A 17,190-nucleotide genomic window follows, 5' to 3' on the forward strand; every position below is an offset into this window, starting at 1 on the left:
GGAAAGGATGGTCTCTCCAATAAATGGTATTGGAAAAATTAGACAGCTACATGCAAAAAGAATGAAACTAGACCATTATCTTATACCATATATAAAAATCAACTAAAAATGAATTAAAGACTTAAATATAAGACCTCAAACCATAAAATTCCTAGAAGAAAACATAGACAGCAAGCTCCTTGATATCGGCCTTAGTGATGTCTTTTAGATCTGACTCGAGACAAAGGAAGCAAAAGCAAAAATAAACAAAGGACTATATCAAACTAGAGAGCTATTGCACAGTAATGGAAATCACTGACAAACTGAAAAGACAACCTACTGAATGAGAGAAGATATTTAAGTCATATATCCAATAAGGGGTTAATATCCAAATTACATAAAAACTTGTATAATTTAACAAAAAAGTAAACAATCTGATTAAGATATGAGCAGAGGATCTGAAGAGACATTTTTCCTAAGAAGACATACAGATGGCCAACAGCCATATAAAAAGATGCTCAACCTCACTAATCATCAGGGAAATGCAAATCAAAGCCACAATGAGGTATCACCTCACACCTGTGGGAAAGGTTATTCCCCAAAACACAAAGAAATAACAACTGTTGGTGAGGATATGGAGAAAAGGGAACACCTGTATACTGTTAGTGGGAATGTAAATTAGTGCAGCCACTACAGAAACCAGAATGAAGGTTCGTCAAAAAGAGCTACCACGTGTATACAACACATACACACGCACACACACACACACTCTCTCTCTTTCTCTCTCTCTGAACTACTACTCAGCCATTAAAATGAAAGAAATCTTGCTACTTGTGACATATGAATGGACCTTGAGGGTGTTATGCTAATAGAAATAGGTCAAACAGAGAAAAATACCATATAATGTCACTTAATATATGGGATCGAAATAAAACAAAACAAAACCCAGAACTCGTAGATGGGCAGTCACCAGAGGGGAGGCCTTCATGGGTGCAGGAAATTAAGAAGTACAAATCTCCAGTTATAAAATAAGTTAAGTCTTGGGGATAAAATATACAGCATCGGGAATATAGTCAACAACATTGTACTAACTCTATAAGGTGACAGATGTTAACTGGACTTACTGTGGTGACCATTTCATACTGTATACAAATGTTGACTCACTAGGTTGTATACCTCAAAGTAATATAATACTGTACTATATCTCAATAAATAAAAAAGAATATAAGTACTGCAGAAAGATATAATACATCACTTCTTTCATTTTTAACTTATAAACTTTTTCCAGACCTTTCTTAGAAAGTTAGCTTCATGAGACCAGACTCAGGAATCCAACAAATCTTGTTTTGAATTTTAGCTCTGTTTATTCCTAGGTCTGTAATCTTGAACATGTTATTTAACTTCTGCAAACTTTAGTTTCCTTTTTTCTAAGACGGGATTATATATAACATTTCCCATAGAGCTGTTAAAAGGATTAAATGAGATAATGCATTTGAAGAAGTTAGTACAACGTCTGGCACAGAATGAGTACTCAATAAGTGCTAGTTGCTTCTTCAGTTTTTTTCACTGTTCTATTTTAATTAGTTACTTTCTGATGAATGTCTCCAAATCATGAAATTCATTTTTCAGAAATGTGATCATTTATACTGATAACTCTTTTTGGATAATGTACATGTCGAAGTAGACACATTTTGTGTAGAGAAAGGCACCCACAAGGATATTATGTAAAGGATGCTCCTGGGAAGGTATGGGGAGTCGTTTTCCTCCCACATGGAACCCCCTGTAGTGAACTGGCTCATAACCTTCACTCTAAGCTTCATCTACTGAAATTAGGTTCCATGTTGGCCTATATACAAGAATTTTAAAACTTTTAAAAAAATATTTATTATTTTTTAAAAAAGATTTTATTTTAAAGTAATCTCTACACCCAACATGGTATAGAACTCTCCCAACTCTGAGATCAAGAGTTGCATGTCCCACCGACTGAGCCAGCCAGGCACCCCCCCCAAGGATTTTTTTTTTAAACAAAAAGTATATAATATTTCAGCCTAAGAACTAATTATAAATCAACTGCACATCTTTGATATGAGTCCTGATAGTTCTGCTGAATTCAGTTATTAGTATCTCCTAGTAGAGGTCAGTGAAGCCACCCACCTACAAGCAACGACAGCTGAAAGAATTTCAGGAGGGCCCTGGAATTCAGATTTATTTTCCCATTCCTGCACCTAGTTTTGGCCAATGCTGAGCAGACCCCCAAACAGGTATCAGGTACACAGGCATGTGTTCCTGAATCATATAAAACATCAACCTCAGCACCATGCCCATCTTCAGTGCCCCTGAAGTCCCCACTGCATTGTAGGCACTCAGTAAACGAGGACTTGTCTGAGTAAAGGAGGCAGTGCCTGCTGGTAAACGTTTAACAACTGGCTCTCAGAGCAGGAGAGCTGACTGACGGCATTTGCCACTATATGTGGCAGAAATATTCTCACCGTGTCCGATTTAAACTACCAGTGGTTTAACAACTGTCTTTCAAAGTTCCTAAAAATTTAACAGTGGGCCCTTGCAAGCCAGTTTGAGCTAGTTCCAGCACACCAATGGAGAGAGGGCAAGCAGGCCGTCTAGGAGGTAACCCTAGGGTATGCTCTTCCTTAGCAACAGCCTAGTTTCTCTTTTCTGAAGTAGAGGACCCGTACGATGATTCAGCAAAAGCCAAGGGCCTCTTTGACCTTATTTCCTTGGGCTGAAATGAAATCCTGATCCCCACACCTGTCACCTACTCTCCAGGAGCCTGCCGTGTAAAATGGTTCTCCTTAATGCCAAGAACGAGCCAGCTTGACTTCCAGGTTGGACAGATTCTCCAAATGCCTCACTGCTGGCTTCCATCTGCTAGATGGGACCACCTGATAGCAATAAAATGCCTGATTTATACCTGAGCTTGCTAGGACCTTCTTCCAATACTGAATCTTAGATGGCCCAACTACCTTTTCCAGTTTCCCTGCCGAATCTCTAATTCTACACTTACTCAGGGAAAAGGTCTTTATACCCTATTTGACCCTGTTTCCACTGGCCCTTGCTGTTTAATAGCCAACACGTTTTAAATCTGAACTCCTGATCACTTTCTTACTCTTAAAAGGCAACAAGCTTCAGAAGTTCAATATAATTATTACAATATAGGATTCTCTCTGGTTATAAGAAAGGTATGGATGGAGAAACAAGAGCCAGTTGGCCAATACTACAAATAAATGTGTTTGCTATACATGTAATAAACATCTTTAAACCATCCTACCTTACTAATAAACCTTCTCAAATACATTTACTATAACGCTGTTAGAGCAAGCTGATTAGATTAAAAGAATACCAAAACAATAAACTTCCATTTTCTAAGGTGTTTTTTTTTTTCAACCTGAACAGCTGCATTAATATGAAAAGCATACCTATGGGGTATTAGTACGAAAAAAAAAAAGCTTGACTTCCCAATCAGTGGAAATTCTTAAGCATTTCTATAGGCCAGAAAGAACCCGTTTCATTCAGCTCTTGAAATAAAAAATGAATAGCTCTGCCTACTTGTGCTCTATCTCTCTGTCAAATAAAATCTTAAAAAAAAAAAATGAATATTCAGAGGCACGGTAAGAACGCTGAGGCTAAACCTCGATACATTTCAAACATTTACTTAAACATGATTCAGCTGTGGGACGTGAACTTTACATATTTACGTATTCCACGGAGCAAAGAAGTCTTGTCTGGTCTGCCAGCTGTTTTCTGTTTGATTGATCTTGATACGTTGGGAATAAAACTTACTAGGTAGTAGTAGTTATTAGCACTCCAGTAAATTCGAAGGCTCTTACCTGTACATTTGTAATCAGAGGCTACCCCTTTAAGCACAGCATCAAAAATGGATATTTCCACTCGCTGCTTTCTGTGGTGACAACTTAGAAGCAAAGAAGGCTGGGACACAATAAAGTATAAAAAAGGTTCCAGCTGCAAGTCACCAGTTCCTCTCCGTCCAGGCTGCCGAACGATAGTTATACCGAGTGCTTGTCTAGCAGATGACCTTGTGGAGGCATGAAGACTTTCAAGAGAGATGACCCCTAGTTTTTTCCCCGAAGGAAAAGCTACGCTGGGGCTCAAGAGATCTTCCGCTGTTACGGTAGAAATACATGGCTGGCTGGGCTTAGCAACATCTGAATCAACTTCTGGGAGATTTAACGAACTCTTGCATGTTTTTTCATTATCCTTATGCTCTTGCGATTTTGATTTGGGTATGGCCGTACAGGAATAGGTCATTAGTGAGATTCTACTTGCAGTAATGAATATGTCAAAGGGAATAAAATTGAGATTTTTTACGATTGACGACTGGCGTGAGGGACGGGCGATGCGATGCTGGCTGGTACCGCTGTGCTGTTCTATTTGTACTATTCGGATTTTAACACTGTCACTGCCAATTCCACTATCCTGAGCGCCACTGTACCGGGAGGAGCTTTCAGCCATGCTTCCGTCAAATATATCTGTTTTTTTCTGTTCTTGTCTAGAGATCTGTAAGGAGGAAGAAAGTATTTTAAACTGGTTACGTTCCAAGTGTTATTATATATAAAGGGTGTTATAAATATGTTAAAAATGGCTCTAGCATAACTTGTACCAGAGTGATCATAAAAACAAAGGGACCGTTCAAAAAACTATTCATATTAAAATGCCAAGGAAATACTTGGGAAAAAGCATCACATTACGTTTCTACTGTTGAAGGAGACTTTGGAGTCTATTTTGAATCAGACTTCCTTTTTTTGGACTAACAGTAGTATATACTTAAAAATACCTCTTTAAAGAATTATGTTAGTATTCATTGTGATTTTTCAAGTAGTGCAATAAACTATTTCCAAATCATTATTACTATTGGTTGAAATGATATTTTAGGCAGAAGTAGTTTATATTGTTTGCCCTTGTCATCATAGAATTGTAAGATTTTGGATAGGAAGAAAGAGAGGGAAAAGTCAAGAGTCTTAAATTATGAAGGACAAAGAAAAGTAAAATAAAATTATTCAAAATGAAGTTTATTTTCCTCTGTAGTAGGACTTGGAACAAGAGTAAACCTAAGTGACGAAGCAAAATACAAGTAATTAAAGTCCTCGAAGGTGGATTTTTCTTTTGTGCACTAAAGGCTACTCGTTTTCAAAATTTTCCATTAACCACTCCCTCCATGGAGAACAGAGAACAACTTGGGGGCCACACAGCACTGAGATCTCTACTTTGCTTCTTTGGCTTCCCTTCCCTAAGTCTTCCCAGCCATCAATTTGTGATACGCTAGATGTTTCACTTGCTTTTTCCTCCAAGTAAAACAGACTCATTATTAAGAAACCATGGCCAATCTGAGAAAAAAAAACCCAAATCCTCTTGACTACAGTCTTATCACCAAACATAGCCAATGGTAATATTTTAGTGCACTGTCAGCATTTCTTCCCCACCTATGCAAAGGTGCTCCCCCTGTAGCCCCTGTTTGGTTATGATCATACCACAGAGCCAAACTGTACTCTGATCTGGCATATACTAATTATTCTTCATAGCTGTTTGAAAAAGCTGCATAATAATTAGTGTTGGGGACATTTGTTCAACCATTTTCATATAATTGGATATTTCAGTTTTTACTTTTTGACAAAAAAATCTCTATGAAAAACATCTAACATTTCTTTAGAACAGGCTTCTTTTTTTTTTTTTTAAAGGTTTTATTTATTTATTTGACAGATAGAGATCACAAGGAGGCAGAGAGGCAGGCAGAGAGAGAGGAGGAAGTAGACTCCCTGCTGAGCAGAGAGCCCGATGCGGGGCTCGATCCCAGGACCCTGAGATCATGACCTGAGCCGAAGGCAGAGGCTTTAACCCACTGAGCCACCAAGGTGCCCCTAGAACAGGCTTCTAGAAGTAGAATTATTAGGTAAATGTTATAGGAAAGTTTAAGGTTACCAATATTGTTAACACCCTTCCAAAAAAGGCTACATTAATTTATATTAGCACCATCAATGGAAAAATAGTCCCCTAGGCATTGCCTATCATTTCTTAGGCTTTTCTTTAATTTGAGCAATAAATATAGCATCATTTTTCCACATGGTACAAATTTTTATGAGTTGTTTATGAAAATGTTAAAGGGCTGTTAACTAATTCAAGACAATGATGTAACAGTCATTAAAATTTTCAAAATACTTCTTGCCTATTGATTTTTAAGTGGTTGAAGGAGATGCATATTGTTAATAAAAGCCAATATGAACTATATGAAGCAAAACAACACAGTCTTTGAAGACACTATGTCCTTTTCATCCATTCTTTCTCTAGGGTGCTACTTCCCTGTCTGGAGTGCCCCTCCTGAGCCTGCAAACATAGATTATCCCATCAAGACTCAGAACAAACATGACTTGTCTGAGAATTGTTCTCTCATTCTTTTCCTGCTGGGTGATCCTAACACTTTACACATATTTCAATTTATACCTACAAAGTTCTGTAGTGGCACTATTAGATAGTGTTAAAACATTTACAGGCTTTAGAGGCAGATGGATGTGTGGTCAAGTTCACTGCTTTCTGACTGTATGATTTTAGACAAATTACAAACCTCTCTAACATTGTATAACCTCATCTGTAACACAGGGATTTAAATTTGATCTCAAGAATATGAGGATTCAATGAGCTAATTTGTCTAAAGAGGTCAGCACAGTGCCTGGTATACAGTAAATACTCAATAATGGGCAGCTGCCACAAGCCTGTCTCTTTTACCAGGTGAAGGACTGCCAGAGGGACTGGGCCACATCATGTGGCTCCTGTGTACCACTAAGGAGTACAGGAGAGCCTGGCATGCTACAGAGAGGATCCATAAATGTTTGATGATGGTTTCTGATAGAATATTAAATAAAAAAATTGGTCTGCAGATTAGGAACACATGATTGTCAGCATATACATACATGTGGACACAGACCTCCCCATATGCTGTACTCTTTAAGGTCTTTCCAGATATATTCATGGGCTCTTTCCTGATCTGTACTCTCCACCCTGTGGGCTGATCACACTTCTGCTTGGTTATTCTCACAGTCTCTGCTGGTTCCTCAACTTCACACGGGGGACATTAATACCCAACCCACAAAGTTGCTTCAGCATTAAATGAGTTAATGTGTTGAACATAATACATAGCGGCATGCCATAAAGGGTAAGTTAAAAAAAAAAAAAAAAAGAAGTCACCTTCTTTGCGAAGACTTCTTTAACCCTTCCAGATGGTGCTAGTCTTTCCAGCTTTTACAGTTTCATAACAAGCTAATATTTATTGTCACAGCACTTTTCACACTGTGTCCTGTCTCAGAGCAATTCAAATGCAAGCAATTGAAGATAAAAAATACCACTGAGTTATGTTTGTTATTTGCCAAATGTTGTTAGCACACACCTACATTTTCTATAGTAAGTGTTATAGCCCTTTGAAGGGGGTAGTGTTATTCCCATTTCACAGGTGAGGAAACTGAGGCTTAGAAAGATTAATTAATAGGTCCAAGGTCAGTCAGATATTGGGCTATGGGTAAGACGGAACGCCATTAGTATTCTTAGCATACACCATACTCCCTATAACATAGCAGACCTTAATAATTAAGTGCTGACTGAATAAACAAGTGAACGTATTTAACTGAAAAATTCAGTAAAATAAAAAAATATGGCAATCATCAAAATAATTTAATTTTAAAGCTTTTAGTTATCCCTGTTATAAAAAGTTCAAATACACCTCCAAATCCATTACCAACTAAGAATTCTCAAATAATACATGGAAAAAACTAGTCTAGGATTTACTGGCCACATTTTCACACATTACAAACTAAGTACCTGTATACAACATAATAAAGAATTCCTTTACATTGAGTTCTGAGGCAAACTCAAATCCAGAACTCAACCATTTTCATTCCATCAGGAAAGGCGACCACACTTAAACTCCACTACTTTCTATGCATAGAGAATTGTATTTTCTTTTTCTGATTTAGAGATTTGTATTGAAAATCTGGTCTCTCCTTCCTTAAAGTAAGGGTTCCCTAATGGTGTTAATGTGACAAAACAAACTGCCCGTAGGTAGATATGCAGTGTCCAGCCCTAGTGTGTGTTGAGATTGCCACATTCAGCTCTAGTGAATGTCAAGTAGCCTGATCTTGAGATATAAATAACCAGCAAAGGCAGGATGGCAGCTATCAGCCTGGGTCACACAGGTTACTGAACAGAAGTCAGATGGTAACTAATTCTAGTCACTACTGAGCAGAATGGAATTTGAACCAATGACCTAGAGATGAAAAAACTCTGATCCTTTTTGGGGGGAGAAAAAAAAAAAAAAAAAAGTACAACTTTCTCAGTCCTAGGCAACGAAATTCTTCAAACTGGGTTAAAAGCCAAGATTTCCTCCATTTTTCTAAGTTTCCACACTATTTGCAGCACTGAAATAAATAAGCTGATGATTTTTGAGACATATTTAAAAATCCATTGGTTTGTCACCAGTTCATTGCAGATTTATCTATTATACTAAAGAGTATCTGGCCTGCTCTTGAGAAAAGTTTTATAATTAATTATGTGTGCTAAGCCCTAAACTTGGGCATCAATTTACTATTCCTTTGTGGAAAAAGAAAAGTTCACAGTGTAGTAACTCTGAAAATAACTTTTGCTTTATTATCGTCTGAAGGGACTAATAATTTAAGTTGTCAAAAAAGAGCAGTATCTGCTTGCTCTTAGTGAAGGCAGCAGAAACACGGATCTTGGGGCAGTGCTGTTATATCAGCTCGCCCACTCTTTACCTAACTCATTTAAAATGAACAATAAAAGTTTTCTTTAATTAGCTACTGGTGTGCATTAACATGATCATGATTAAACCATAAAAACCAACTGTACATTACGCTGGTCCCCTCTTCCATATGTTTTGAATTATTCTGTTTGAAAATGTACTTTGCGTCCCTTTTAAAAGTTCGACCTTCTGCTTTCAGAGAATTAAATGCATATTACTGCAGTGAAGAAGATAATGTTTCAGACCTCCAGGCATATATTAAACACACTGGCAACACTTGAGACAAAATGCTTTACTTATTAGATACTTCCTATTCTAAACAGTGTCATCAAAGGCTAAAAACAAAATCCATATAAAAGCTGCACAATGCTTCCACACAGAACCCGTGCCAAAATCCCTGTACTTTCCAACTAATGAGGAAAGGATGTGTACTCTTAACATATGAATGTAAGATTTTCCAAGCATTCACTTTAGGAAACTGGGCTATTGATTCCATATGGGTTATGTTAAATGAAACTGTATTGGTAAAATAACCTTTAAGATATCTGGCATGATAACTATAATTAAACAATATTTAAAAGGCTAAAACAAAAGGGAATTTGGTTCCACAATGGCTAATTAAAATAAAATGAAAAAACACAGCATGCCATCTATCAAGATAAATTGTTATTGTTTAAGAACTATTTAAATACTGTTAAAATATACTTTTAGATAAAATCTGAAAGAGCTGGAAAAATATTTGTGGCTTACAAATGGATAGTTTGGTGAAGAAAAAAGGAGAGGACTCTGAAATTGGATGCGGAGATAACAGCTTTAAAGCCTTGAGCACAACCAGATGGTACTTAGAGGAATTCTACAATTTCACCATCAATGGGTTTCAATATGAGAAGATTTTTCAAGGGCTGGGAAAACATGTCAAGTTGATAGTTTACTTCTTCGATCATTTCAGTGCACTTTCCCATCCTTTCACAGTTCTCCACAGCACAGATACGAGCCACCATGGAGAAGGTGCTGAAAGCTGTACTAGTAGCTGGGGAGCTGTAGCTAATTCCTCCTTCTCACGTATGGAGATAGGTAAGTGTCCAAGCTCACCCTGGAGTCTGGCAAGAGCCACAGTATCTCAGGAGCAGTGGCTAAAACCACACTCAAGTATGTGACAGTACCAAAGAAAGCATTACAATAATTTCGGTCTTCCATGGCCTTGTGGAGCAGAGAAAGATAAGGTTGATTGACTGAAACTTCCGGTTTGGTCATATTGACATTTTCAGGAGCACCTTCAAAGAATCTGCCTCACTAATAAAAATGCTGCAAATAAATGGATATTTAAAATTTTTTAAAGAAAAATATGTCGAAACCAGCCTCTTGAGAATGAACAGGTGTAAAACAAATACAATTTTTGCTTTGATGGATGACAACAAAGGGTAATTTGGCATCTACTTCAATGTTTTAATTCGCATTACTTCTTTTAATTTCTTGATCATTTTAAGGAAACCTTAACTATATATGAGCATAAATATATCTACATATTTTCCCACCTTCCTACCATAACTATGGTTCTATAACAGCAATAATGAAGTAGTATTTCCACCATGCAACAGTCATACTTTAATCCTCATCAGAGTATCATTTGCCTATCACGAGATCATTTCTCATATCTTCTAAATTATGAAAAATCAAGTGTGAAACCACAAAATCAAAGTGACAAACACATCTGTATATCACTGTGACATTTATTCTTATTTTACTGTCCTTGCTAAAATGTAGTAATGTTTTCAAAGAAGTAAAGATCTTACAAAATCAAATACAATAAAAAAAAAATCAGCTAAAAAACTGGTTATACTATTTTAATGGCTTCACATACTGGAATTACAAAGCAGTTTTTACAAACTTGAAAAAATTATATGCCTCATTGTCTAAACATTGCAAACATACTCTTCTAGCTGTATCTTATAGAAGTTTGGTTTGGGGGTTGGGGTGGGGTGGTGTTGCTGAGAGAGGGTCTTTATATATACCTTTAACACAGAGATAGCATATTCTGGAAACTTTACATAAGTAGCAAATTGTTATAACAATCAGCAAGAGAATTCAACTTGATGAATACATTTAAGCAAGTAAATAAGAAAATATATATCTTTAGGTCTCAAATTTTCAGTGATATCAGTATCGCACTTAATAAACATGTTATTTTATACATGAATTACCAGAGTAGGTCAGTGACATGCTAGGTAAAATTTATCTAAGCACATTAATTTTAAAAAATTAGAAGAATAAATTGCCTTCTGCACGAAACATCTCCGTAAGTGTCACCAATCCAAGTTATTTTTTACTTAAAAACCAAACTTGCACAAGCACTGTGTGTACTTGGTACTATGGATAAGAGTGCTTAGAAAATCAGGGCTTTTTATATTTTATTTCTCTAAGCCAAATGTTCTACCAGATCCCACATAATATAATTATTCCCAGTTGGATGGCAAAAAAAGTTTTCACAATACTGCAGTAATTATGCAAAAGAGCAGAACTAATGATACCCATCACTGCTTAACAAATAGAATGGTAAAGAGTACTATAGTTTCAAGTTTTCCTTTTCATGAAGTTACTTTTCCGGCTCTTTAAAGTAACAGTATGAGGCCACTACTGCTTGCTAAGTATCAGTTCAAATATTCACATTTCAAGACCAGCACTAAATGCAATAAAAGAAGCATGGAGATAGTTCAGGCAAGGTTGTGTTTTACTGTAGCCCATGTTTGGTCTATTGTTCTAATTAAAGTTGTAAATTACAAAAAGGGACCTGTTCTAGTGCTAAATGGACTATAATACCTTGATCATTATCAGTGTGTTTCAATATGATAAGCCAAATAAATAAAAAAAAGTATACATACCAACATACCCACACAAGTTCAAATCCTACTTATTGAGATTTTATCTGCAGTATTGACCTTTAAACTTTTGTGTCTGTCTGTCCTTTTATACATATATGATTTCATAGCATAAGCTCATTTTCAGGAGCTTCTAAGTTCATGAAAAAAAATTAGTTCCAGGTGAAACTTTGCATAAAAGGTCTCAACTCAGAAACAGAAGTTTTCATTCTCTTTCCTTCTCTTTCTCTGTCACATATAAAATTGGAATAGGTCGGTCATTTTTGTTCAAGGAGACTAGATCTCATTGATTTATACTAACTTCTGATTTTAAGTTTGACTTGTTTGCTTTTTGTAATGAATTCAGTTTTTTAAAAATAAAACTTGACACATTCTGGGAACTTGGATCGTAATCAAAACAGATGCTTTTACCTTAGAAACAACAACCAGCTTTGAAATGGCCACACTGTTAATTCTTAAAAAGTGGCTACTGTGTGTTACAAGGTAACTACTCTTCATACTGATGAAATCCAAGGTTCATTCCACTGATGTCAATGTGGAAACCATTTTGTCTCATGGCTGCTTAAAGATTTTCAATAGGATTAAATCAGCTGCAAGTCCTTATTATATCAGGGTTTACAATTGTGTCTGAGTTGGAGTCTGTTTCTCATAGAATTTTACCCAGAGACTGACTTAGATTGGTTCCTTAGAGCTAGTCTGATTTTACTAGAAACAACTGTATCACATCAGCCACTCTCATAAACTTGCCTTAAGATTGAATCAGCCCTGACCCTGAAGCAGATGAAAGTTTACCGAGCCTATGCATTCTCCGTTAAGAGTCACAGAAAAGTTTGCATTTAGTTTCTGCAGGATGGCAGTAGAGTATGCTTATTAACCATTCTAGTGGGCTTTTGCCTTGCAACTATGAACCCGATTTTCTGATAAGAAAACTACAGTTGAACTTGGAGAACTTTCTATTGATAAAAATATATACATATTCTTATTTGATTATTTTATCCTTCAAATCACATATACTCCTTTACGGAAACTATGTAGGGTTTATGGAAATGAAGCAAGAGCGTGCTCTTAAAATGAATTTTCCCCTAGGTTTAGTACAAGTTAAAAATAATGAAAATGGTTTCAGCATATCCATAATTAACTTTATCCAGTAGCTGGTTTTCACTGCCAAATAGAACATGGTTATTCAATAAAAATAGTGAACTGATTTTCATTATTATATATTTTATTTTCTAAATCTAAACAAACTTGCTTCAGTTAACTGTAGATTCTTCTCAAATTAAACCTGAATCTCAGTATTCTCTACTCTGTAGCTGATTTCATTGAAGTCCATCAAGACCTAGAATAGAGGGTCACTTACAAACTTTCTTGGCTACCCTTTAACTCCATGATAGCAGATCAAATTCACACTACATATTGATTCTCTGTGTATTGTATTGATTCTCATGCTGTCAATACCTTAATGATGCATGCAACGGGCTTGAAATGCAAAATGGTCAAGATGTTAGAGAAAAACATTTGCTTATGCCCTGCAGCCGATTCTTCTCTTCCATTAGAGGAGTTTTGTTCTGTGCTGTTACTCCATAAAAATCATCACTAGGCCAAAATACCCTTCTGCACAAACTGCTTTGATCACAGCCTCTCCCTTGAACCCTTACAAATCTGAACTATTCTCTAAGTCAGGTAAATATTCCTAACAATTGCTGAGGTCAGCTAGTCCTACACCATCAGTTAATTTTCATATGTTGATATGTCCTAAGTAATTCTTGCTGTTCTGAGAAAACAACTTTTTTTGTATATTAATGAAGGTAATCCAACACATATCTTAAGGATATCCTTGATTATGTGGAATTGTTTGAATAAATGTTCAGAAGTTAAGAAGAAAAGTATACATTAAGTCCTCCCAAGTATCAAGCATCATCTCTATAAACATTAAACTTGTAGGTAAGTCTGGAAACTCCTGAGAAAACTTTCTCAAAAAGCTTTTTAATAAATTTTTAATAAATTTTAATCATAGCTATTATATGATTTCTAGATGTCTTATCAGAATGTCTCCTGTTAATACTAAATTTCAGGGGGCGCCTGGGTGGCTCAGTGGGTTAAAGCCTCTGCCTTCAGCTCAGGTTATGATCCCAGGGTTCTGGGATCGAGCCCCGCATCGGGCTCTCTGCTCAGCGGGGAGCCTCTTCCTCCTCTCTCCCTCTCTCTCTCTCTCTTTCTCTCTCTGCCTGCCCCTTGGCCTGCTTGTGATCTCTGTCTGTCAAATAAATAAATAAAAAATCTAAAAAAAAAATACTAAATTTCAGAAGATCATATTCACAACAGTCAATTAGCATGAATTAGCAATAAATTAGCATCATTAAAGTGGAGTGTTCTTAGTATTTAAAATTTACATGTCTCTAAACTTCTTAAAGAATAAAGATTTTTTTAAATGATAGTTGGAAGATAATGTCACTCAGTCAAGTATGCTTAATGTTTGGACTTAAGCTATAATAATTCTGTTGGGATTAAAGACTTCTTGAGCTTCTTGAAGATAGAGCCAATATCAAAATTATTACTCAAAATGCGTAAAAAAATATTTCACATTATTCATTCATTCAACAGATTCTTATTGAGTATATACCATGTTCCAGGTACTGCTAGGGATACAGCAGAAACAAAGTTCTTGCCTCCATGGAGTTTACACCTTAGTGGGGGAAATCAGATCATAAAATTTATGTGAAACACACACACACACACACACACACACACACACACACACCTGTATGTGCTAGTGATTGGACTGTTGGACTATTATGAGAGAAAGACAGGAGACAAAAATGATTTGAATTTTTTTGCCTGAGCAATTATAAGAATGGAAAAGAGGATTTTCCAGGTTATGCAAGCAGCTTCCCAAACCATCTATGTGTTATGCCAATGCTTTAATAATCTGACTTCCAAACTTTGCCTATTTTCCCAAGAATCATAAATGACACAGTGATCTTCACATAGGGAGATCATAACACTCACCACCATACCCAAAGTCCCAAAGGACTCTTTAGTTTAATTATGATGCCTTCCTAGTTCTTCTAGCAAACCAAACCCCCAATCAGCTAGGAACAATTCAAGGGAGGGCTATAATTAGAGATGGTTTTCTGGGGTTGGGCCTAGACCTCATTCTGCACAAATACTTGGAGGACAGAATAGTGGGCTAAGACATGGAGTCATGCCACATCCCCAGAAAATCAAAATGAGATGTATAATATTTCTTGGGAGGATTTCGGCCCTGAGACAGCTGAGACTACTGGAATATTAGTGAAGCTGAGTTACAGAAAGGGAGAAGAGAGGGATGAACTGTTACAAGACCTTACTATTGCTGTCTTTGAGAATTTCTACTTAGATGTCCCATTATGAATATCATGCATCTAAAAGATCACCATAGGTCCAAGTTGAAAACGGCAATGGCAGGTGGGTACTGGGTTTCTGGGCTGCTAGGGTGGTCCAGGGCACAGCTGGGCGGTCCAAGTCAAAGAGTGATGCCCATGGCAAGGAGGGCTCAGCTGGCATGTGGAAGGCCCTCATCTACTTCTTAGCACTCTTCAGCGTAGGAGTGAGCATGCTGAACATCTTTCTAACCTGGCATCACAGAAAACACGAGAGACCCGAATTCATCTCCCACCCTCATCTCCACATCAGGTCCAAGCCCTTTCCCTGGAGAGATGGTAATCATACTCTATACTGTAACTCTCATGTAAATCCATGTCCGACTGGTCATGAAGATGAATAAAGAGAACCTGGACCACTACTCAATGTGGACCACAGCACTGGTTTGGACCAGGACTCTGTACATGGACTAGAAAAGTAAATGGGACCTTAAGCTCACCTTCCTTACTTATATCAAATGTTGACCAGTATACTGATCTTCCGTTCCTTTGCTCATGGCGGGAGATGGATTGAATAAATAACTTACACTGGTCCAAAAATAAATACATATAAATAAAAAAACTAAAGAAATAAAAGATCACCATAACATTCTAAAATATCTTTTCCAAAATATCATCTTTACAACTTAAGTTCCTTCCCAAAAGGCTCAAATATTAAATATACCTTCCTGGTCCCTACCAAGTATACTGTTGGTCATTCCTTCACTTCATTAGTTATTCTTGCTGTTTCCTTTGTATTTTTTATTCTCACTGGCCCTTCCATTATCCACTGGCTAATTACAAAAGTTCCTTAATTAGTTTCTTTCACTGGTCTTTCCCTTTCCTAACCTATTCCATGTAACACTGCCAGATTACTCTTCTCAAAACTTTAAAAATATTTACTTATAGTTGTCTCACTAGAATGTAAGGTCCATAAAAACAGAGGACTTTTTGCATGTTTATTTTTCTACTTTATCACCAGCACCCAGAATAGTGCTTGGTACACAGAAGGCACCCCATACATATTTAATGGATGAATTAAGAAAAAATTGAATCAATTGCAAGGTGCTTATTTAGATTCCTGCGTGAAAGAGTTGACACAAAGATGAGTTAAACTCAAAGCTTACCTTCTAGGTTAGAGATACTCTACTAAAGATGCTTTTAGAACACATCTGTTCCAAGACGGAAAGAAACCAGGATTTAGACTTGTTGAAATGGCAGTAAAGACACTGAGGCTGAAGGAACCACATAAATGAAGAGACAAAAGATAGGAAAGAGCATGGGTAAATGTATGGCAAAGGAAACGCCCCATTTAGCTCAAATAAGAGATATTTTAATGGGAATAGTGGAGGATGAGGCTGCAAAGGCAGGATAAAGCAAGATTCTAGGTGGCAGGTTAAGAAAATGGAATTCTTAGTTTTTTTGCCGGTCTTCTTGAAAGCAGAGCCTTTTGACCATCGGAATCAAAATAATCTAGGGCACCTGTTAAAATAGAGATTGTCAGGCCCCATGCCAAAAGTATCTTACCTGAAGGTGACACCTGGTGACCTACATTTATTACAAACTCTCAGTAATTTTACGCACACTAATACTTGAGAAACACTGCCATATACAAGGGGACATTAAAAGAACTTGCCAAGTAAATAAATGACAAGTGGTGCTTGAGAAAAATTAATGTGATCAAAATGTGCAGTGGGAGTAGGGACTGGGGGGCAGAGAGATCGCAGGTAGCACCGCCTATGACAAAGTTATTGGCCAGATGACCAACATGGGGATGTAAAATTAAATAATAGATGGTATAGTGGGCATTTCCTCTATGTAGCCTTCACTTTATGAGCCCACAATAACTCCTCTCTCCTACAATCCTGTAGGACATACTATATAATTTATCTGGTACTTAGCATATCTTACCTTCCACTGATATTTTCTTTTAAGCCTTTCGCTCTATCTCTTAACTAGATTGCAGGACTCTTGGGTCCAGAAATGTGCTATGTCCATTTTTTTAAAAGATTTTTTATTTATTTAATTGACAGAGAGAGATCACAAGTAGGCAGAGAGGCAGGCAGAGAGAGAGAGGGGGAAGCAGGTTCCCTGCTGAGCAGAGAGCCGGATGCGGGGCTCAATCCCAGGACCCTGAGATCATGACCTGAGCTGAAGGCAG

General features: G+C 36.9%; 1 protein-coding gene and 1 pseudogene across 6 annotated transcripts in view; one reads left to right on the forward strand and one right to left on the reverse strand.

The window, feature by feature from the left end:
* Window positions 1-17,190, reverse strand: part of VPS13B (vacuolar protein sorting 13 homolog B) — a 746,538-nt gene that overhangs the window by 203,408 nt on the left and 525,940 nt on the right. For all 6 annotated transcript variants that reach the window (XR_004382801.1, XM_032858607.1, XM_032858609.1 and 3 more), the window contains exon 34: window positions 3,825-4,512. Coding sequence is in view for 5 of the 6 variants with exons in the window: in XM_032858607.1 (XP_032714498.1) it covers window positions 3,825-4,512 (688 nt within the window). In the remaining variant the exon portion in view is untranslated. The remainder of the gene's footprint in view (window positions 1-3,824; window positions 4,513-17,190) is intronic.
* Window positions 15,069-15,394, forward strand: LOC116868252 (annotated as a pseudogene).

This window comes from Lontra canadensis, unplaced genomic scaffold (genome assembly GCF_010015895.1).
Source record: "Lontra canadensis isolate GAN:19392208 unplaced genomic scaffold, GSC_riverotter_1.0 scaffold15, whole genome shotgun sequence".
NCBI classification, from domain to species: Eukaryota; Metazoa; Chordata; class Mammalia; order Carnivora; family Mustelidae; genus Lontra; species Lontra canadensis.